The sequence below is a fragment of the Symphodus melops genome, assembly GCF_947650265.1.
Source record: "Symphodus melops genome assembly, chromosome: 16".
NCBI classification, from domain to species: Eukaryota; Metazoa; Chordata; class Actinopteri; order Labriformes; family Labridae; genus Symphodus; species Symphodus melops.
This window is the reverse complement of record NC_136706.1, coordinates 9,270,480-9,292,315: the sequence shown is the minus strand read 5'-3', so window position 1 is coordinate 9,292,315 and position 21,836 is coordinate 9,270,480. Positions and strand designations below refer to the sequence as shown.

Below are 21,836 nucleotides of genomic sequence, written 5' to 3'. Positions count from 1 at the left end.
TTTGAGCTAAGGGCTCAAATGTGAGCACCACTGCAGACATTTTTTTTCATCTAAGAGAGAGGAACGGGAAATAAAAGGACAAGAGGAATAACTTCCCCTTATTTTGCGCTATGGACGCTTGATATCAGGACAATAAACACACTTCTGATTGAGAAACTGTGCATTGGCATGTGGCTCTTTGTTACAAAACGCAATCAAGCTTTGTTTCAGAGAAGGCCATGAGGAGAAATACAGCAGAATAAACAGTCGACTGGGTGTTTAAACAGGGCGGGTTTTTGTTTGTCTTTTAATGCCGATGTCGTACGGGACCAGTCAACAGACTGCAGTGTTTAGCTCCACCTTTTAGGGTTGGATCGATATACTTGGCACCCCAACAGAAGGGTACCAAAACATAGGAATGTACGGTTCGGTAATTTGGTGATCTTTCCCGGCTTTAGTTTATGGAAATGCCACAAAATGCGTGTCGTACTGAACTGAACCACTTGGTGGAAACGGGGCTCGAGACAAACACACTGAACTGCCTCTGAAGGACAAACGAACAGGGATAAGACAGAATGAAACACTGAGCACAGTGAGAGGAAGCACTGTGCTCAATGTGTCGACATCTACAGCATTCAAATAATTCAAAATTTAAAAAAAAGCATTTGAGTAAATCTACCTCCATTTTACTACACCAGTGGCATTGTAGGATCTTGCTAAGAAGTCCATAACAACAAATGTAATCTTAAATGAGCCAATGTTTAGCTTAGTAGTCATGAAGCATTAAAATTACAGTGTTTTGATAAAGATATTTTATTCTTTTTTTAAAATCAGGAAAAAAATACATTTGGACGAGCTGGCAAATAAATGTGTAACTTTAATCATCTGCTGTATTCGTATTTCTCTACATTTCTGATCCACTCACACACACACACTGGTTTTCTTCAAGAAATAAAAAGAGTTACAACAAAATGAAAGAAATGGATGAATGCATGAATTACAGTGATAGGCGATGTAGCTGGGGGGAAAGAGGAAATGACTGGGTTGCTATGACAACCAAAAGAGAGCCCCCCCCCACCCCCCCGTTTTTCCAGCCCACTCCCATGAACCTGAGACATGTACACAATCTCTGTCGACACAAACCCACCACCGCCGCCGCCGCCGTCATCACCATCATATGTGCAGGAGAAAAATAATACCCTCATCAACAGCTCTGAAACACAACGAGGGCCCGTCTGAACCCCCCGTACGTACTCCACGTTTGAGCTACTGTTAGGTAAACAGTGGAGCAGCTACTGCCTTAGGAAGAGAGCTTACTGTGTAGCAGACACGCTAACTCATTTCAGACTATTCATTTTAAGCTCTCAACCCCACGAGCCCATTGTAGTGGAGAGACAAGCATGGCTGCTGCTCTGGCTTGCGCTGCCCTTCTCGTCTTCGTTCTTTGACAGCGAGGAGGAGAGCCTTCAGAGGCGTAGCAGGAGAGTGGTGTAGGGAGCAAGCGCAATTTCCCCATCCCTCCCCGTGTGTGTGTGTGTGTGTGTGTGTGTTGTTTTTTTTTTTTTTAATAGTCTCATGAAATTTAGATCAGAGGAGCAGCGGTGCAAACACAGCCATACAGTGGTGGTAATACTCATCTGTCTGTATGTCTGTCTGTCTGTCTGTCTGTCTGTCTGTTGTAGTCTATCGCAGCATTTCTTTGTCTGTTTCCCTGCCTCAACGCAGTCGTAGATTTAGTAACAGTAATTGCCTTTCCTCCTCCGCCTCGTGCTACTTGATACTGCGTGAAGAAACAAACACAGGAACGGAAAAACAGACAATAAAGATCGCTGGGAGGACCTGCAGCAAACACTCTCTCCAGTGTAAAATACAAATGGACACAGAATTAAGCGCACGGTCGTCAGTGTATTTTCAAACCAACATCTAGTATCATTATCAAATGACGTCGACCCTGTACCCGTTTCAACGCTTTGGACTCTCACTGCAAGGTTTTGCAGCCCTGACAACAGTAACAACCAGCTGAATAATCACAGAGCAAAAAAAAAAAAAAACAGAGACTAAAACGTACAATGATACAAATACTCTCATATTCAAAGAGGTCACGATCTCTTTACAGAAATATCACAATTTGACCGTGCCGAACATGAAGGACTGATAACATCATCAACGATGTGACGTCTTCTCCTTCAGCATCAATAACGCAGGCAAAAAAAAAAAAAAAAAACAGGCATCCCTTCTGGTTTCTTCACGACGTGACATCAGAGTGATACGTTGTTCAGTGCACCAAAAGGGGGACTTCATTACCCAGCACCCATCACAACAAAGCTTTAGACAAAACCAGAGGCACTTGACTTGATGATTTGTCAAAAGGCTCAGAACACGTCAGTGTCAAAATCCTTGACTTAGCATGGGTGTGTGTGCGTGTGTTTGTGTGTGTGTTTGACTGGAATAAAATTAACACCTTTCCATTGGACTAACTCCTCTATTTCCTATTCACAGATACTCTTTCAGATTCTTATTTCTTATGAGGTATGAGTCAGAAATATTCTAACAGTTTCCTGTTGTTGGATTTCAAAGGTTCTCAATGCAAAATTTAACAAACTACAGCACCATCCTCTTGTAACCATGTCTGCATGACAAGCACATAATACTTTAAACCATTTGATAAGGTGCTCAGAAATCATTTGGTCCATCAAATATCAAAAAAAAAAAAAGATGAATTTTTAAAAGGCCTTCTTTCTTCTACGTAGGTAGTCCAAACCCCCCTTACTCATACCCAGTGTCTTCTTCGCTCGTGCCCCCGCCCACAGGACATGTAGGCAAAATGGGTCACATTTCCAAAAACAATCACAAGGAGTGTCTGTGTGTCTGCCATCTACGAAGCCTCCATCTTGGGATTTTTTTTAATCCCTCACTCTGCCAACACTTATTCATTGTCCCCCGAAAACCATCGCACTGTCAATGAATGAACTGTGAATTGACAGTGACTGTCCTTTTAAAAAAAAGGTTTGTTTCACAGCTGACTTAGCAGTCGGGATGCGAGCCAGTCATTTCAACCGGCCGTCTTATATCGAAATTAGAGATTGTGCTTTTGATATTCAAACGGCACCACACAAGTGCTTTTATCGACGCAAGACAAACTCAACAAGAGAAATTTAAGACAATTAGCAGAATAATAATCTTGGTAGTCCTTTAGTAATCCGAGCTGAACAAACAGCCCTGCTCAGGTGTAACATCTGACGCTTAACAGGTAGTTGAATTGACCAATGAGCAAGCGAAGGCTCTGAAGCGTCGATACAAAGGAGGAGTAAAACTATCAAAAGGTGAGAGTGTTGGGAGAGCCTGCAGTTGGAGTTTAGGTTTCGGGCCTCTTTTGTCTTCACTCTTTGTCGAAGCAATCCGTCGAAGAAGGGTGTGACTGCGTACCGCATGGCTGCAGCCACCTCTCGTTCCCCCCCCGCCCCCGCCTCCCCCCCCTCATATAGAAGGCTTGGCTTATCAATCGAGGTGCCACAACATCCGCGCATGTATAATCAAATTGTAGTGCTATCTAGGTCACAGCAACAGTCTGCATGAGCGAGGGCAAGCCAATAAAGCTTTCCTACAGGCCAACAATGGAACATGTTAGTTGCCTCTGCAGAAAAAAATAAAAAAACACACACACACAAGTGAAGAAAAGCCATATTTTTAAGGCACACAGACGCGATACAAGCAAAGCTTTTAACCACTTACGGGACAGGATGAATGTTTTTTAATTAGCACAGAGAGTCTTACAACAAAGTGAGCGTGGGTGTTGGGCTTATAGGCTGCACTGACAATGAAAGGTGTGTGTCGAAGTCTGCTCGTGATTAAGGCGAGATGTTAAAAGTGAAATGGAGACACAATGAGTGAGTGCAAGGGCATATTGCAAAACCCTTGAAAAAAAAAAAAAAAAGGACAGTGAGGGAAAGTTGAGTGGCTGGCTGCTCCAGACCCTTCCGACTGAAGGGCAAGCATGACTTTGAACTGGTGAGGCAGCGTGCACGCACTGTGAGCTGGAGGGAAAAACAAGACGCCATTTTGGAGGGGAATTAGACTGGAGTTATTCTGCTACAAGTCCAAAATCTTAACAGTGCGCAGGCACCCCTCCAAGCATGTTAAGGCACACGCTAGTGCGCGTTGTGTGTCACTGGCTCATTCCTTGCATTACTTGACACGTGGAAATCCCCTAATCAACCTTCCCTGCTTATTTTCCAGAGAAATGAAGGCAGCACAGGATTCACTTGGCGCGGCAGAGTCTCTGCCACAAACAGCTCTGACACACGGCTCTATGACAACACCAACAAACGACTGATGAAGAGTTCATAAAGCACAACGTAGATTACACGTTTTTTTTAATCTCCTACTGTTAATGAACTTCTTCTTTAGTCTGCTTCCTGTTGACTTAAGGAAGCTGTTTGGAGCAAAGGAATTAGCCAACTAGTTGGGGAATGATAAATGCCTCTACTTGCAGTGGTGCTTACTTTGTAACATCTGCCGTGTCTTTTCAAGGTTATCTAAGAAAACCTTTGTTTTAGCCGAAACTACTCTCTCTCTCTCTCTGTCTCTCTCTCTCTCCTGCATTCAATACAGAACATGAAGCAAATCGACCCATTGTGGCCTGTTAGATTTATATCTGAATGTCTCCGTTATTATTTAATTACACAACAGGAAGAAGAACAGCCAAAATTGAGAAGGCAGAACACTATTTCTAAAGGAATTTCTGGGGCCTACAACAGCCAAACACATATTCAGCAACGTGCTGTGACTAAGTGTAACTAAATGTAAACAGTCTGAGATCGACACAACATACAGTATATGCTGTTGCTTCCTGCCAGCTCATCTGCTTGCTTGAGTCATACTGTGTTAATATTAGCTTTGTAATGGTACACTGAACGACAAAATAAATCATGACACCGGTGTTCTGTCATTATGGACAACACCAGGGCTTGTAGGGTTTCACAAACATTTTACACACAATAAGAAAGGTTAAACGACCGAAAAAAACAAATTCACACAACCATCCGCTACGGCGCTCACAAACACACGTCCACATGACGACAACAGCTTGTACTTGCCAAAGCGTTCTCTTTCATGACGGCTGGCATTTAATCACGTTAAACTTTTACGTGTTTTTATCGGTTAACACTAAACAATTCATAGTGGGTGAATTTCCACCCCACCGGGACAGTGACATTTACTGAAGCCTCATATGTTACAGCCTTTCAGACCAAAGAGATATTTGAGTCCGTTCTTATGAACAAACATTTTGTTTCCTCTCAAAGAAAATGACATCTGAGCACATGGGATATTTTCACAGACCCCTCTTGCAGTTTTGTGTTGTGAATTGTCAGTTATATTGTAGATCGTAAAATCATACAAAGTTAAAATTACAAAGACTCATAACAATTTAAAAAAATCATATAAAGCATGTACAATCCAATTGTAATAATATAATGACTTTATATTTATTGGTAAAATAATCCAATACATGGAAGTTTGTTGATAGCAACAAGGAGCAGTGTGGTGCAGCTTAATAATCATGGAGTAACAACGTAACTTGTTTCTTAGCATGTTAGGGATACAATTCCTGCTAATGCCATTATATACTTTAGAATTATGTTTACTTTTAAAATTAACCTGTAAAAGAATGTGTTCTTTGATTTCAGTCTATTTACGCCTAGACAGAAATGTATAACTTACAACAATTAAGTCATAATTTTGTCATTTACTTTTAACATGTAAGTGTCCAGGGCTAAACCTTTGACCTTTCTTACTCTCTGCATTAATGTTGTGATCACATGTAGAGAGTAGTTTACCAAAACTGCACGTCTCAAAATAATGATGATAAATAAGAACAGTAACTAAAAAAAACTGTCTAGAAAAGGTTTTTTTTTTACAGTATTGAAATAGATTTAAACATTTCACTAGAAAGGTTACATTTTAACCTCTGAAGAAGACCTTTCAATGAACGGATCTCTCTTAATCTGTCTAGTACAGCCCTGTGCATCTTCACTGTGCATACCGTTGTAACATTATGTAAACACAAGTACACTAAGATGTCAAGGCACGTGGAGCCAGGAGTCCCCTCCTCCTTCAAATTATCATTAACATTATCATAACACCACATGCACGAGCCCGATGGCTGCTGCCACATGTTACAGAAAGGAAACATTAAGGCATGAATGGATGGATCTTTAATGCACACGTGCTGTTACAGCTTAATGTTGATATGGTTAATGGAGAGCGGATCGGTGAGTGATGATGGAGGATGTTTGTTTTTGCACCGCTTTGGTCTACATGTGGAAACAGAGGGCGATGTTCTCTTTTCTCTCTCTCGCGGCGATGTAAACAAACATGTCTACGGCGGTGAGACATTTGTTGCATGCAGGTTTCTCTTCAGAGCAACCCTAAGCGATGTAACATGGTTTTATAACAGCGGCTAACTTCCATGTAACATCACCATTATTCTCAGGGGCTGGCACACCGCGTACCCCGGGCTCTTGCGCAAGAACTATTGGCGAATTCCTATCAAAACAGGAAGCTCGCATGGGTCCGAAACACCAGAGGACCACTCCAGCACCAGCACCAAACCCTGCCAAAAGAGCATTAAATAACGAGGGCTGCAAAGCAAGACGACATGCAAATAGTGTTTACCTGCTTTCCTCTGTAGAATAGGCGCTGCTGCTGTGGGCTTACATTGAAGATGTCTTGTATTTTCAGGCGTAAAGACTCAATTTTTGTCAATCTAGAAAGGTCCTCAACGGTTCGCGTCTCCTTCCCGTCTATAGTACGAACCTGGATCCACATCGTTGTACCGCCCTGTTACGCCACAAAACAGCGGAAAAAGCAATGTTTCGTTGTTAGTATTGTTTCGAAGTAGGAACAGAAAAAACGTTCAGGGCTCCATTGCGTTTTTCTTCTGCAGAGGTAACGTCGGACTGGCTCGCGCAGGAGGTGTCTCACATGAGGTCGCGGCGCCAAGCAAATCTCGCGAAATAACGTTTAAGCGAACACAGTTTGCACTTAAAGGCGCAGCAGCTCTCTATAATGTCAAAATAACGAGCTATTTCTAACATTAACGGTAAACTACTAAATACAGTACATTCGTTTTTTTGCATTTATCCAAAGTGTTTTTTAAAGGATAGTTTAATGCAAGACTTGACCCGAGATGAAAAACACATTTAGATTTATGTTCTAACATAAACTTTTTTTATTCGTCCGTAGGGGATTTGGGATTGGGAACTAGAGGGTCGCTGATGTAAAGCTCAGAGACGGGCCAAGTTTTGAATGATCAAATTGGTCGCTGGAGAAGGGTGTCCTTGGGCCAGCTACCGATTCCCCAAATTGTTCGGGCGCAAATCACTGTGCAGCATTGCCATCACTCCATGTATGCATGCTTTCATTAATGCATGGCCGCTGAAACTTGTTAGTACACGTGTGTATTTTCCGTAGGTAGGTGTGTAGTTTATTCATGATCAATAACACAGTGACACAATTAAATTTCCCTTCGGTTGTTAAGAGATAGAAAGAAAGAACCAATCAAAAACACAATAAAGAAGTTTTTGTTAAAACAATTGTTCTTTTCTGAAATGTTGAATCCATCCCTATACATAATTAGCTGAGCTGATCTGTTTAAAAAGGCTGCAAGATCAGCAACACAAAATAATAATAAAAAAAGGGGGAAAAACGAGGATACAGAGTAATGTTCTTCATGTTCTTGTGCAAAGAGAATTCAAGCAAGTTATTGCCTTGTCTGACAGTAAATCACATGCGTCTCCTGGTATAATACCTTAATTAGACTGACTATGTGCCAGATCTGGACTAAACGTGCCACTGGCACATAAGAGAATCACACATTGAGTATACATGCTGTTGTCCAATTGACATAAGAAACACGACAGCTTTGTAACACAACTTAAGCTGAAAATATACTTAATTCATTCAGGGACATTTTTCCACGAACAAATGTGGTGAAAAACAACGATGTATTTCCTCTCATCCTACAATAGTACTATACTTTAGCTTGTTATTGTTTTTATGTTTTATTTGCACACTGTGAAGCAATTTCTTACCTGTATTGTAAAGTGTTATACGAATAAAGTAGTACAATAATATTCATTATTACTTACAACAACCTAAAACAAATGTTGTGTAGGCTGTTTCTTACCCTGAAAAAAAACTATTTTAAAGCAGTCAGTTATCTCAAGCAGCACACAGATACTTCCTTTGGATTAACAAAATTTCCCAAACAGAGCTTTATTCACATTAAGCACGGGTTGGAGCTTTCTTGGAGAGTAAACTGTAAATAACCCTCGCCACACGTAGAAATGGTCGCTTACAATTGCTCTGGTGACTGGCGACATCTAGTGGCGAAATCAAACACTGCCCACGTTTGGGGCCTGTATCAGTTGGGACCTATATTACATAGCTTCTGTAACTTATTCAGACACTTCAGTGCACAAGTTATGAATGGGAATTTACGTTGTTTCAGCCATTAGTTCTTCTTTCTGTAGGCTTCGGAATGGTATCACGGTTTCTCTTATTTTAATGGTAGCTTTCACAAGTTGTGCTTCTTTCTGTGAAAATGGAAGACACGACCACAACAGGGTAAATAGAAGGCGGCAACGTTAATGCATCAGCATATTTGTGATAAATATTGCGCCGACAAAATAATACCAGTTTGGTGTGGCACACGACCCGTTAAGTGCGTAAAAAAGGCTGCGCACGTTTGCATCTGGCGCGCGCGCAGGGTGGAAGTGAAGTGGACGATGGGAAGAAGTCTTCAGTCGAGCTAGACGGAATACTCTGAAAACACTCCTTATCCTTAGCAAATACTTACAGGGTTCAAACGAAGTGTAAGAGACGGCGCACATGTTCCTCTTATGTTAACTTTATTCTGTTTCGTGTGTCCTAAAGTAGCTGTCAACTTGCAAACCTAGCTGCTTAGCTGGATGGCTAGTGATAATGAACTGTTTGCATTGATCGGACAATCAGCTAGTGTTACTCTGGTAATGCTACTCTAGCCGTCTTGCTGTCACTGACGTGACTCCGTACGCTGACGACATGAGATGTCTGGATAACTTTTTAGCAGCTGAATATTTATTTTCCTCAAAAACATTGCAATGGGCAGCGAACGCAGCAATTGCAGGCCCCTGAATGGAGACAATAGCAAGCTAACCTAGCTAGCAAACAGTCGTGGCTGCTAAGCTGCATGGTACAAGTCTGGAGCTCCACTGACAAGGTACGTCTTTTTTTGTACACCAAGCTCTGCCTCTGGTCAGTTTGTTTTGGTTTTATGTTTCACGTGATCATGAGACGCTACGTGAGGAGAGAGTTCACTGTAGAGCTCCCAATGCGAAAGGAAAACTAACTTTGTTTACTTATTGTTGATTCAAATACTGCTAGCGTGCTTGCTAATAGCTGACTATAAGCTGGTTAGCCATTGATCTCAGGAAATAAAAAGTTTGCAAAGATCAGAAAGATATAGAAAAAGTGCTTGTATATTAAAACATTTAATTTTCAGCAGTTGCATTAATGTTATAAAACTAATATTTCAAGTAAATTATGTCAGCAGACTTAGCCAAGGGATCTTAACTAAATTATGTATGAACATCTAATGTGCTTTCTCTCGATTCTTGTTGTACAAATGCGCAGTAAGCACTGTTTTTATCTCTCGTTTTCTGCAACATGTAGCATACCATGGCCGACACCAAACTGTGATAGACAAGACCCAGCAGCCCAGCTCTGACATCATGTCTTCACAATCCAAATGGTTGAACGACAATGAAACTGATCTTGTCATAACTGAGGACGCTCTCAGTAATGGTACATGTGAAGTTGAGACTATGGTAGCATTACACTGTCATGGTGACAGTGGAGATGTTACTGTTGAGGTTGACCCTGCACTGAGTAATGATGGCATGTCAGAGTTTTCTAACAGTGACCTCTCTCTGCCGGAGGTCTGCATTTCTACCAACAGTAATAGTTTTGAGGATGATATGAACTATGAAGTCCAGCAAGCTTACAGGATATTCACTGGCTTTCTCTTGGACAAACACAAAGGCATCACAAGCCCATTCCTCCATCCTACTGATCACCAGGAGACCCAGCATGGTATTGGGGGAGTCACGGGCAAGGGCCAGTCACAGCTCAAGCAGTCAATGTGCTTGTGGAGGATGGAAGAGAAGTTTGTCAACCAGGAGTATGAAACCATAACAGAGTTTGTCGCAGACTTCAGGCTGATGCTGGAAAACTGTTATCGCTACCATGGGGTGGATCATTGGCTTTCCAAACAGGCTCAGAAGCTGGAAATCATGCTTGAGCAAAAGCTCACGTTGCTGTCCAGGTAATTATCATACAATTACATAGATGTAATGCTCAGCAAACAATTAAACAGCTTTGGGCCTGGGCAGAAAATGCTGCTGGGCAACTAATGTTTTTTTGTTTTGTTTTTTTGTTTGGTAACTTAATTTAGTATTTAATAGCATAACTATTTACCTGTCTGAAATTCAGTACAGCCCCATTAACACATGATTGTAACTGTAACATGTTTTTTTTAAATAGTTTTTATATGAATATTCATATAATTGGCAAGGCAGATTTATTGATATAGCGCGGTTCAGACACAAAGGCAATTGACAGTGCTTTACAGACATGAAAACAGAAATACATGAAAACAAAGCTGAAGGAAAGAATGCAACAGAGATGAATAAAACAGAGCAAAAGAAAGACTGTACATCTTTAAAAGACAGAAAATAATGTAAAAGTACTCGATGAAGTAACAACTAATAAAAAAAATAAAGAAAGGAAGAATGTGTTGCACTAAGGCAGTAGTATAAAGCCTGAGTGAATATGAAGTTTTAACGCCGGATTTAAAGGAGCCAAGTGTGCCAGCACTTTTCAGGTTTTCAGGAAGTTTGTTTTTACAGGTGAGGAGCGTAGTAACTAAAAACTGCTTCACCTAGTTTGCTTCTGACTCTGGGAACACTGAGTAAACCTCTTCCTGAGGACCTGAGCGGTCTGGATGTTTTATATTGTCCAATTATATCTGACATGTATTCAGGTACAAGGCCATTCAATGCTTTATTGACCAGTAGTAAGATTTTGAAGTCGATCCTCTGACACACGAACAGCCAGTACAGTGATTGAAGCATTATCTCACAACTATCACATTATATATCAAAATACACTGACTTGTTAGAATAGTCCTTTTTGTGAGAATTTGAAAAATTGCACAGTAGTTTTATGACATCAGTAACATTGTTTACTTAAAACTAAACTAATGAGTATCATCAAGTAAATTCTTATTCAATACAAAGCATAATTTATTTTTCTGTTTTTCAAATTAGGGCTCTGAGAGAGAAGACGACCTTGGCAGTGACTTCTAAAGGACGGTTTGGTGTAGAGGAAGAAAGAGGTTCAGGGGGCACTTCCACAAGGCGGAGACTGGCACCTCGTAGCCTGGCGACCATCACTGTGGGTGGGCATGAGTCTGTCATGGTTCAGACCCTAAGGCTAGAAGAGCAACAGAGGGTCAAGGAGGAGAAGAGGTGATTGAAAAAGAGCGAGAAGATTACAATTTGCTGTAGTAAATAGTTTTTTTAAATACATTTTTATATCTTTCAAATTTGGTGAAAGAGTAATCTTGCCATGAATTAAGATATGTTTTCTAACTCTTCAGGCAACGTGAGCTTGAGAAGAAAGAAGCAGAGGAAATGTCAGCTAAAGAGGTGGATGAGTGGGAGCAGACTTTACTGGCACAAGCGTCTCTCCAAACTGTGGACACACTTTGGGAACTCCCTGCTATAGGGCACTTCCTCTGCCTTGCTCAGACTGCCCTTAACCTCCCAGAGATTGTATTTTTTGAGCTGGAGCGTTGTTTACTGATGCCTCGCTGCAGCCTTCTCCTGTCCAAAATCATGTCTTCCCTGCTGTCACCATATCAGCGGAGGGCAACCCTACACCGTCGGCCTGCCCTGCCTTACCGCCGTTGGGAATCAGAGCTCAGGCAGAAGGTCATGGGCTGGTATCAAGCTGTAGGTGCCTCCCATGATCAGTCAGCTCGGGCTGAGCAACTCGGTCTCTGCCGCCAGTTTTTTAGTGCACTTGGAGAGGTGAGTCCTTTGACAGAGAAACCCTTTCACTTGCTGCCCTTCTACCAGCGAGTTTGGCTTCTAAAGGGGCTGTGTGATCACGTTTATGAGACACAGAAAGACGTGCAGGATGCTTTGCTCTCCCAGCCCATTCATGAATGTAGGGAGTCTATTTTGGGCTATGACAGTAGAGAGAATGCCTATATACATTTTCCACATTTCTGTGGGGCAGACCTGAGGATCTACTGCCAAAGCCCCAGCACACCCCCAACTTTCCCTTTCCCCCCTTTATGGGTCAAAAGAGTTGGAAAAGAGACAGAGGGTGAAGAATCAGATGGAATGAAGGATGACGGGGTTAGAAGTAACACAGGGTGTTACGGAGACACAATGGCCATAGGAGAGTGTGGTGATTTGGGAAATGGGAAAGGAGAGCTTCTTGGGCATTTCAAAGGGGAAAATGGAGAAGAAGAGGAAGTTAAAAAAAGGTTTAAATCTTGGTCATCAAGGGAGGAGGGTTCTGAATCGGTTTCATCTGATGGAGACTCCTGTGAAGATCCAAAATTGGACTTAAACACTAACTTCTTATTCCTGTCACACACAAGTCCTATTGGAGGAAGTGATATGAAAAAGAATATAAAGGAAGAGACTGTAGGGTTGGAGCATCAATCCAAGAGACTTCCATTTCTGGAGCAGGGCTTCACTTTGGACTCAGCGCGAACCATTAAAGCAGAGACAAAAGAGCCTTGTCTGAGTGTCGGGGAGCACAGTTATACAGGCAGGTCACCTGCTCGATCAGTGAATGTGGCCTTCACAAACAAACCAGTGGAGGGAGAAAGTCTCACTCGGGGACACCAAAGATCGTCCTGTTGGGAAATTTTCAAAAGCAAAACAAGTAATCTCCAATCTGAGGATGAATGTGGGGGGACATCAAGGCAAGCAACACAGTTGTCATCTGAAAGTGCCCAAAACTCAAGTGAAGAGAGGGTGAATGACAAAATCTGGACAAAAAAAAAAAAGCGGAAGAAAAAGCGAGGGAGGGAACAGCTGCCAAGGGTAAAAGGCGAGCATAAGCAGCTGCAGAATGTGGACAGGATGAGGCTGTCCCCAGCTGAGACTGCCAAGTCTTCACTGCAGCAAGTTGCCACAACGATCAAAAGAAAGGAGAAGAAGAAAAAACATAAAACAGGTGTGAAAAAGACTATTGATGGAAATTTAGCAATTTTCTTTTGGTATTGCATTAAGCTCATTTATAAGTATGCATTCCAAACCAAAAATCTGTGTTTTTAACTTTTTCTTTGCTTTGTTTAATGACTGTAACTCTTATGCTGTTGAAAGGAAAAGAGGTTGATCCTTCAAAGATAGTTAAAGATGAACCTTCAGTTGAACCATCATTCAAGGTAATCCAACTAACACTTTGATATGATATATACCCATGTAGGATTTAATTTGTACTTCTGTACTGTGTTAACCTTACTTTTATGATTGCAAAACTTTTGGTTAAGCTTTACCCTTTTTCTGGCTCTCTTGTTCTCTTCATTGAAATGTTTTCATTCAATCTTTTATTTTTTCCCCCTGTAGTTGGTATGCACAAGTCTTGAAGAGTTGCGAGAGTTAATCAGTAGGACAGAAGATGAGCTTGATGACCTGGAGAGCACCAAAAAGAGATTGGTAGGGGACAATCATAGTTCTGTTATGAGAATGACCCCAAGTCTAAATGCCAAGTGTATAAGTTGGTGTTGAAAACGATGAGCTCACATATTTTTATTCATTTTGATGTTGGTGACTTGACTTGGTCTCCCTTGTATGTTTGAACTGACAGGGTCGGTGGTATTATCGTAGAGAAGCAGTGAAAGACCTCCACAGCACTCTAATCCGACTACTCAATGAGCTTTCTCCTTGGGAACCCAAACTTGTCAAGGCCTACCAAAGGAATCGGTACATCTTGTAGTTATGATTTGATCAATTACTGGAATATTGTTTCGTTTTTTGTAATCAAAGCTTTGATGTGCTAATTGTTGGTCTTGTGCTGCTAACAGAAACAAAGTGTAATGTTCATCATTGTATATAGTTTATTTCTTGTAAACGCAATATTTGCTGGATCAAAGACAAATCCTTGCTCTTCTATTTCTGTGTTTGCTTCTACATAAGGCTTCGTTTAAAGAAAGAGTTTGATGAATTCAAGAACCACCCGGAGTACAATAACTTTGTGCGTGAGGAGTGTATTTCTTCATCATCATCATCATCAGACGATGATGACGAGAAAGATTTTGGGAAGGAGTTGGGTTCGCTCTCAGAGCAGAATAGAAGATCGGAAGACGAAGACCTGGAACATGTTCCCAGAGGTCTTTGGAGTGGAGGTAATACGAGATTTAACATTTAAACTTTAAAAAGTATTATCTGATGAAGGTATACATGTGTTTTCCCTGGTCATAAAGGCTACAGTGCACTTAAATCAAATAACTCTCTGGTCATCCTATTTATCAGAGGAATTGAAGTAATGATGTAAAAAAATGCATACCCAGCTATCAAATCTGTAAATATCTGTTAAAAGTACCGGTACATTTTTAATAAAAACTTTTTTTTTTTTAATGTTCCCAGCAAGCACCAGAGAGTTTTTGGCTGAGTCATCTGGAGAAAGAACAGTCTTAAACCACCTAAAACAGCCTCTGGACTCCACTGGGAAAGGCATCAGCTTGGTGCCAATGGTTCATACAGGCATCAGTAATATTACATCCACTCCTGACTCTTGTCAACTATCAAGATCTAACCAATCAGGGGATTCAAACTCAGCATCGGCAGCCAGGCTTCCTGCCCAGACTTCACTGTCACCCAAACCCCCCATCCTTAACCCCACCACTGGACTACCTAGGGGATATACGCCCATCCCCACCCTGTTGGCTAAGAGTGTGGGAAACAAAGTGACCTTAATGAAACACCCTACTGATTGCCCAGGGGCCACCAATTTAGACAGACAGAAAAAAGAGTCAATGGTTTGCCCACCTACCTCTACAGTGACAACAACAACAAAACTTTTAAAAGCACAAAGTTATCCGTCCAGTGTCAAGAAAAAGTCCCATCCAACACAGGCACAAGGAGCCCAGCAGACCACAGTAGTAAAACACACAGGAATGGCCATAGTGACGGCAGCTCTTCCTAAATCTTCACAGGCCAACACAACACAGACTGCACCAAAAAGTCCAGTCCAATTAATTTACAAAGTACCCGAGAGGCTGGGTCAACTTGTACAGAAAGAAGGTTGCAGCAGCCCAGTCAAGATCTCTGTTCATCCTGTCATGGACCAGAACAGTGGAGAGAAAATCATGCAGCAAGTCGTGATTCTACCTTCAAACCTCCTCATTAAAAACACTGAAGATAAGGCTCCTTCTTTTGCTCATCAACAGTGTAAGGGCATTCAGGTCCCCGTTTCTAAGATTGCTGGCCCCTTATGTATGTCCACTAATGTGCCTGGGTTTACTATTCCTGAACACAGAATCCCTGTTCAGCAAGTAGCTCCCCTTAAAGATGCTAAGACAGTGAGGACCCCTTCTCCCTCTGTTTCCACTAATCTGCAGCAGGTAGCCCCAAATACAACAGGATTTAAACGAGCACAAGTCTGCAATGTTCCCGCTAGCACAACTCATATTATCCCACCAAAGCCCTCAACCAACAAAACCCCTTCAAGTGCAGGTTCCCCTGAACCTATGAAATCTACAGCCCCCAAACAGGAGCTTAGAACTGTGTGTATCCGAGACTCTCAGTCCATCCTGGTAACAACTAGAGGAGGCAACACAGGCATTGTCAAAGTCCAAGCATCCCCAAACAAAAATGCACCTGATTATTTGCCCTCCTCTCCAGTCATCACCATCTCACCTCAGTTCAAAGCATTTCTTGTTTCCAAGACATCACAGACTCCTTTTTCCGCCCCATCTCAGACTTCATCTTGCACTGTCCCAGCACAGACAAGTGTGTCTTGGGGGCAACCTCAGATGCAAGCTCCTTCTGTATTAAAGTCCCCTTCCTCTGTCACACCTCCCATGTTCACTGCAGTTACAGACGGCCTTCCTGTCATGGGTTCAGGAAGCCAGTCTGCAGGCACTACTATTGCTCCAGTTCAAGGCTCCAACACCACAGTTGGTTCAGCAGTTACAACACACATGAGTCAGCAATTGCTAGTGGCTGCTGCTGGTTCTTATATTCCAGCTTCATCAGTCAAAAACACTGTTATTTCATCGCTGAGCAGTTCTTTGGTCCCCCAAGGTTTCACTCAGGGCGAGTTCACCAGCAAGACTGGTGTGAAAAGGCCATGTACAGATGAGAGATCCCAATTAACGAAATTCATCTTAGTAACTCCCCCAACTTCAGCTGCATCAAATGTGGCCTTATCTACAGGTACACTCTCTTCCACAAAGCCCATTCCTACTTCAAGAGTCATGTTCATCAATCAACCTGCTGTAGCCACAACACCATCCGTCACATCCGTGGGAAGCATTCAAAAGCAGTCGACAGCAACAGGTGCTACTGGACAGCCGAGGACCACTTCTTTATCAAATCACAAAATTGGTTTAAGTCCTGGAAAGCCTGTTGGTGGGGTCAGCTCCGAAGCGTCGAAAGTAAAAAACATCACTCTGCCTTCAGGTAGGTTTCTTGGTGTGGTGGCTGGTTCTCTTGTGTTTGCTGTATCTTGTATTGAATTACTCTGGGAAGCAATTTAGCATGAACCAGAGATTATTTTTTCATTTGTGCAATGAACGACATGTTTTACCATTAACTATTTTGCTATGGCTCTCCACAGGTTTTCAAATTCAGTTAACAGGGAAGACAACAGCCCTTGGACAGACGATAGGCGCCAAATCAAGTACTCCCTCAAAAAACATACCTGGTTCTGTGTCATTTCCAAGCTGTCCAACGGCAAGCACCACCGGACTGGACCCTATCACAAGCTTGGACACCATCACAAGCTCTTCTGCCCTGCTTGCATCTTACACTTCCTCTTCTACCAGCACAAAGCTCCAAGTTTTACCATCATTCCCTATTATTTCCCAGTCGAGCTCTTCCACATCCACTTTTAGTGCTGCCACACTGCCTGCAAGAAACATGATCAACAAAGACCTTGGTATGTTTCAAAATATAATGTCCAGCAACTCTCCTGCTCAGGTAACCACTCCTGTGCAGAGTAGCCCAGCCCAAACCTCCAGTGTCATCCATCAGCCTTCAATGCCTACAATTGGTAAAGAATCTCTCTCATCTTCCCCTGACTTTGCTCCCCATAAAACCCAAGCATCTCTCCCCCTGGCAACGACAACCAATATCCCAATCACCACCTCTACTACAGACACGATCCAGAGGATAGTCATCAAAACATCTACGCCCCTCGCTGCAGGAACGCAGATCCTCCTCAACAATGCACGTTTTGTAGTCCCTCCCCAAGGATTGGGTCCAGGCAGCCATGTCCTTGTCATCTCTAGCTCTTCACCTCAACAAGTGCCTACTGCCAGTGCTACCAGCTTTGCAGCATCAGTACCTCCACAAGGGGTGAGCCATGTCCCTCTCGCTCCTCAAGCACCTGTTTTACTACAATCCCCTGCTAGGCTACCTGGTGTGCCAGCTTTAAGTTCTCCTTTTGTAGCATGCACACCTGCTGTTGGTCTGTCATTGCCAGCAACAACTTCCAACATCATCCCTGTCCAACTTAAAAGTCAAGGATTAACGTTGTTACAAAGTAAAACAAATGTAGTGTCTGCTCTTCCTAGGTTGCCAGCTATGCAGACTGGTAGCTTCGCATCGCCTCCAGTGGGTACACCCACTATGGTCTCTTCCCCACCAAGGTTAGTCAGTGTACCAGCCCTAGTTTCCCCAGTGGTGACCAGTGCCTCTGTTCTTGGCTCTGCACTGGGTACTATCAGGTTATCTGCTGGAACACCAGTGAGAGCAGATTGTTCATCCAGCAGTGCACATACTGTAGCACCCACCTTTTCCAGTTTGTCAGCACCTCTATCATCCTTCTCTCTTTTACCCGGCTCAACAGCTGCTCCCCTGACCAGCCCGGTCATAACAGTGCCCACAACACACTCATCCGCTGCAGGCACACCAGCTTTGCATTCTGCTATACCTGCCCAAAAGATTATTATAATGCCATCTCCAGACCTAGGCATACAGCCCCAGCACACAAGTGGAATTGCAACATCCTCCACTGCTCAAACACAGGCTTTGGCTTATACAGGGCTGGGAAACGCATCAGTCAAAAAGATGGTTCCTGCAGGAATGCAACCGTTGCATGCTGGCATTTGTACACAGGTTTTGCCAACAGTGGCTGTCCCACCAATAGTTAGTGCAGTGTCTAGGATGCAGACACTGCCTGTTGCTACTGTTCCACCAATTGGAAGCACTGTCAGCACTTATGAAACACTGCCTGGTGTGAATGCACCTTCATCAAGCACCAATGTAATAATCTGTCCAACTCAAACAATCTCTTCACTGAAGACAAACAAGGACGCCCACTCGCCTGCCATTCTGACCAATCAAGCCCTTGTAAAGCACTCATCATTGGATATGCATACTAGTGTATCATCAAAGCTACTGATTAGTCCTGATGGGGCTGTTTTGAATACAGTTCAGGGCCAGGTCAATACAGCAGAGCTGACCACCTGCCCCAAACCACTGGATGCACTAGTAGTTTCCCCCAACAGTTCCACTGGAGCACTCCATGCACATGATTCCTCTTTACAGCCCTCTCAGGCTGACAGAAAGTGCACCAATTAACTAAGACTGTGCCAGGTATGTGAGAAATCACACATACCACTTTCCACTGTCTAGTTTTGGCAGAGCTCATAATAACCATTGCTTATAGTACTCAAAGTATTTAAAGAGCTGCCTTCCTGCTGTAGTATGATTCACAGAATACTGGAGATCATACCCTGATTAGAGCATCTCATAGGTGAACTGTATGCTCATGCAGACATTCTGGAAATGTTTCAAGGGAAAACTGTTGGGGTTACTCTCTGATGAATGTTATAGATCCTTGACTTTCCTTTTTTTTACTTGATGGCCAGTAAAGACAACTGTTAAAAAAATCTGTAGAACAGGAGTATAGATGAATGCAATTTGAAGCTTTTAAATAATTGTCAATACAACTACAAGTAGATAATACTTCAAGGAGTAAGACTTTGGATACTATTCATTGGCACAACTTGCTCTCTTTTATCCGTCAGTCTGAACAATATAACTGTCCATTTTCAGATTCTGTCACATGGTCCTTTGTTAAACCAGTAACCGCTTGAAAAGTTCATTTGAGTTTTTTTGAAGTATAAAGTAATAGATGGATTTTTACTACATGTTCAGACTCATGTAAAATGTTTTGAAGTCACATTTATTTATTTTTACCATATAGATTTTTCAAAAGTATTTACTAGGTACATTTTCAGTGAACAAATGTGGACATCACTGCATGGAAATAAAAATGCGACTGTCCCCAACAAATTGAGTTTGCTCTACTTCCTTGTACAGAGACTCCAGTGAAATCATGTTTTATTGCTTACTGTATATACATTGTGCTCATTCATTTGAATAATTTTACAAAGTGAGGGATACAATACTTTCTCTTATTGGTATATTTAGCTACAAAGCATATGAAACCATAATGAAAGGGGCATCAGATTATATACCATCAGACAATAGATGAAATGTAAGAGTTTGTTCTCCAGTATTTTTTCATCTTCAGACATTTTTTAGTCTTCAGCAGACATCCTTCAGGGGGTGTAGGGTGGAGGCAGCGGTACTGAAGAAACCTTTTCATAGGCTGGAGGAGCATTAGGAATCTGAGGAAAAGTGAACAAGAACGACGAAATGAACAACCAGTATGTTTTGTGGAAATGTCTGCATAACCTCTTTTCTGTTTGAAGTTAATAGGATTTTTGTACAGTAAGTTGCCTTTTCAGTTAATTGCCTGACCCTGGGTATTAACTGTCTCACAGTTCAGGTCTTGAAGTTCTTGCAGTACAGTTTAAATGATTTCATCTGTTTTGGAACTCAGGTGACATGAAATGAAAAGAATGGAAATAGTTCAAGCGTTCTGCTACTGCAACTTCCTCTCATATGAGAGGGTGCTAATCTGTTCATCTCCCTTGACTTTTCTGCAGTCTTGGATACAAATACCTCCCTGAGGAATGAAACATTTTAATACCCTTTCCTAGTCTGGTGACACAATAATCTCTTCTTCAAGCATCCATTACATCAGCTTCACGTGCTTCACAATGTGTTCAGAGTTTTGAGACTCTAGACTAAGTACCTACATACCCCCCTGTTATGAATTTTAGGTTGTACAGCCTCTGGCCTATAGGTAGCTTTTGGGGGTGCATGAAATATGAGTATTGAAATGGGTATATCAGAACAACTACTTTGACTTAAGGAGAAGTTGATTTAATGGAAGGCAACCATGGATTCCTCACCTGAGGTTGGAAGCTGCCAAAGTTTGTAAGAGCCATCTTATTTTCCGCAGAAGGTCCAGCCTCTGAGAATTGACCTCCTGTGAATCCTGGCGACCCTGATCTAGGGGTCTTCAGAGGAGAGAAGAACAATAAGTTGTGAAATAGTTTTTTTTTTCTTCTGTTTTTTTAATTAAAGTACAGGGTGATGTATAGGTGTGAGAAAAAAAACATTAGTAAAATGGTAGAAAACTGAAATAGAGGGTGTCTGAAGATTTGGGAGTTTGAAGTATGTGAATTGCTTTTCACAATGTAAAAGAATGTTAAAACATTTGTATTTAAATTGATAGTTTAAAAACAAATCACGGAAAGGTAACACTTCATTAAAAATATATATATTTTTAATGAAGTGTTACATATATGTGATTTTCTCACCCTGATTATTTTGTATCCACTTCTCTTCTTAAAGTACCAACAGCCCAGGATGAGGAGAGCTGCAATGATGACCACCAGCAGAACAATGCCCACCGCCCTGGTTTGAACAGTACAATTTAAAAAATGGCATTAGGATTTAGATAATGGCTTTATTATAACAATGTTTTATTGTTCTATTGATGGAAGATCACAGTTCAAAACTAATCTAAAAAGGTATACAAAAAGAGGTTTCTCTAGTGTGTTGATCCTCGAGATACACGTACTCTTCAGCTCTGACATGTTCTCCTCGTCTGCTGCTGGCAAAATAAATGTTGAAGTCTCCACGAGGCATCCCGTGTGTATGATTACACCGCATGAAGCTGAAAGTCAACAGAAAATCACTTAATCACTTAATCACACTTAACTTAGTACACTGTTGTAACACAATGAATTTCTAAAACTGTTCCAAATTTTTCCTGAGCCTTTTCATAATGTCACTGAATTTAGAAATACCTTAAATATTAATTAATCCATAATGTGTATCACCAGTCTGCTATTTGGATGTTGGACCTATCAGTCAAGACAGTAGACACTAAACTAGCATGAATCTTTTCATTGTTAAGTTAATTTGTTGTCCTTTACAGTCCATTTTCATCCATATTTTTTGTCCAGATTTATGCTTAGACTTGAGTGTATTAAAGTTCCATATGTAATTTGCCTAAATAGTTGCATCCACTCAACACGTCACAGCAATAGGGATGTAGAGCATTGCACATGCAGATAAAGTATGTAAATGTCTGGTTACTTTTAAATCCAAAACAAAATTGCACTGCCAAATTCAGTTATCAACACCCTGGTGGTTTCCCAATAGCTTATCTTGATGTTGACAGATGCTCGAGAATAGGCTCTT

The 21,836-nt window shown here is 41.8% G+C and overlaps 3 protein-coding genes across 7 annotated transcripts in view; 1 reads left to right on the top strand and 2 right to left on the bottom strand.

Annotated features, from left to right (window-relative positions):
- uhrf2 (ubiquitin like with PHD and ring finger domains 2) overlaps window positions 1-7,009 on the bottom strand; it is a 28,434-nt gene extending 21,425 nt beyond the window's left edge. Inside the window, exon 1 of the mRNA XM_079364302.1 lies at window positions 6,655-7,009. Coding sequence (XP_079220428.1) covers window positions 6,655-6,807 — 153 coding nt within the window. The 5' untranslated portion in view covers window positions 6,808-7,009. The remainder of the gene's footprint in view (window positions 1-6,654) is intronic.
- A 1,717-nt stretch (window positions 7,010-8,726) lies between these two features.
- Window positions 8,727-19,568, top strand: brd10 (bromodomain containing 10). Of its 2 annotated transcripts, XM_079364364.1 has the most exons (11): window positions 8,727-9,241; window positions 9,694-10,345; window positions 11,349-11,549; window positions 11,681-13,278; window positions 13,428-13,489; window positions 13,671-13,760; window positions 13,912-14,027; window positions 14,241-14,449; window positions 14,691-16,727; window positions 16,885-17,624; window positions 17,843-17,949. In XM_079364364.1, exons 2-11 carry the CDS (start codon window positions 9,753-9,755, stop codon window positions 17,864-17,866), a joined length of 5,670 nt encoding a protein of 1,889 aa, XP_079220490.1. In that variant the 5' UTR covers window positions 8,727-9,241; window positions 9,694-9,752; the 3' UTR covers window positions 17,867-17,949. The 2 variants fall into 2 exon arrangements, with proteins under 2 accessions (XP_079220490.1, XP_079220489.1); XM_079364363.1 differs by having other exon boundaries at window positions 16,885-19,568.
- The window catches only part of mlana (melan-A), a 6,325-nt gene continuing 3,931 nt past the window's right edge, over window positions 19,443-21,836 (bottom strand). For all 4 annotated transcript variants that reach the window (XM_079364367.1, XM_079364368.1, XM_079364370.1 and 1 more), the window contains 4 exons: window positions 21,211-21,306; window positions 20,948-21,044; window positions 20,537-20,644; window positions 19,443-19,906 (listed from right to left, as the gene is read on the bottom strand). In XM_079364367.1, coding sequence (XP_079220493.1) covers window positions 19,838-19,906; window positions 20,537-20,644; window positions 20,948-21,044; window positions 21,211-21,302 — 366 coding nt within the window. In that variant the 5' untranslated portion in view covers window positions 21,303-21,306 and the 3' untranslated portion in view covers window positions 19,443-19,837. The remainder of the gene's footprint in view (window positions 19,907-20,536; window positions 20,645-20,947; window positions 21,045-21,210; window positions 21,307-21,836) is intronic.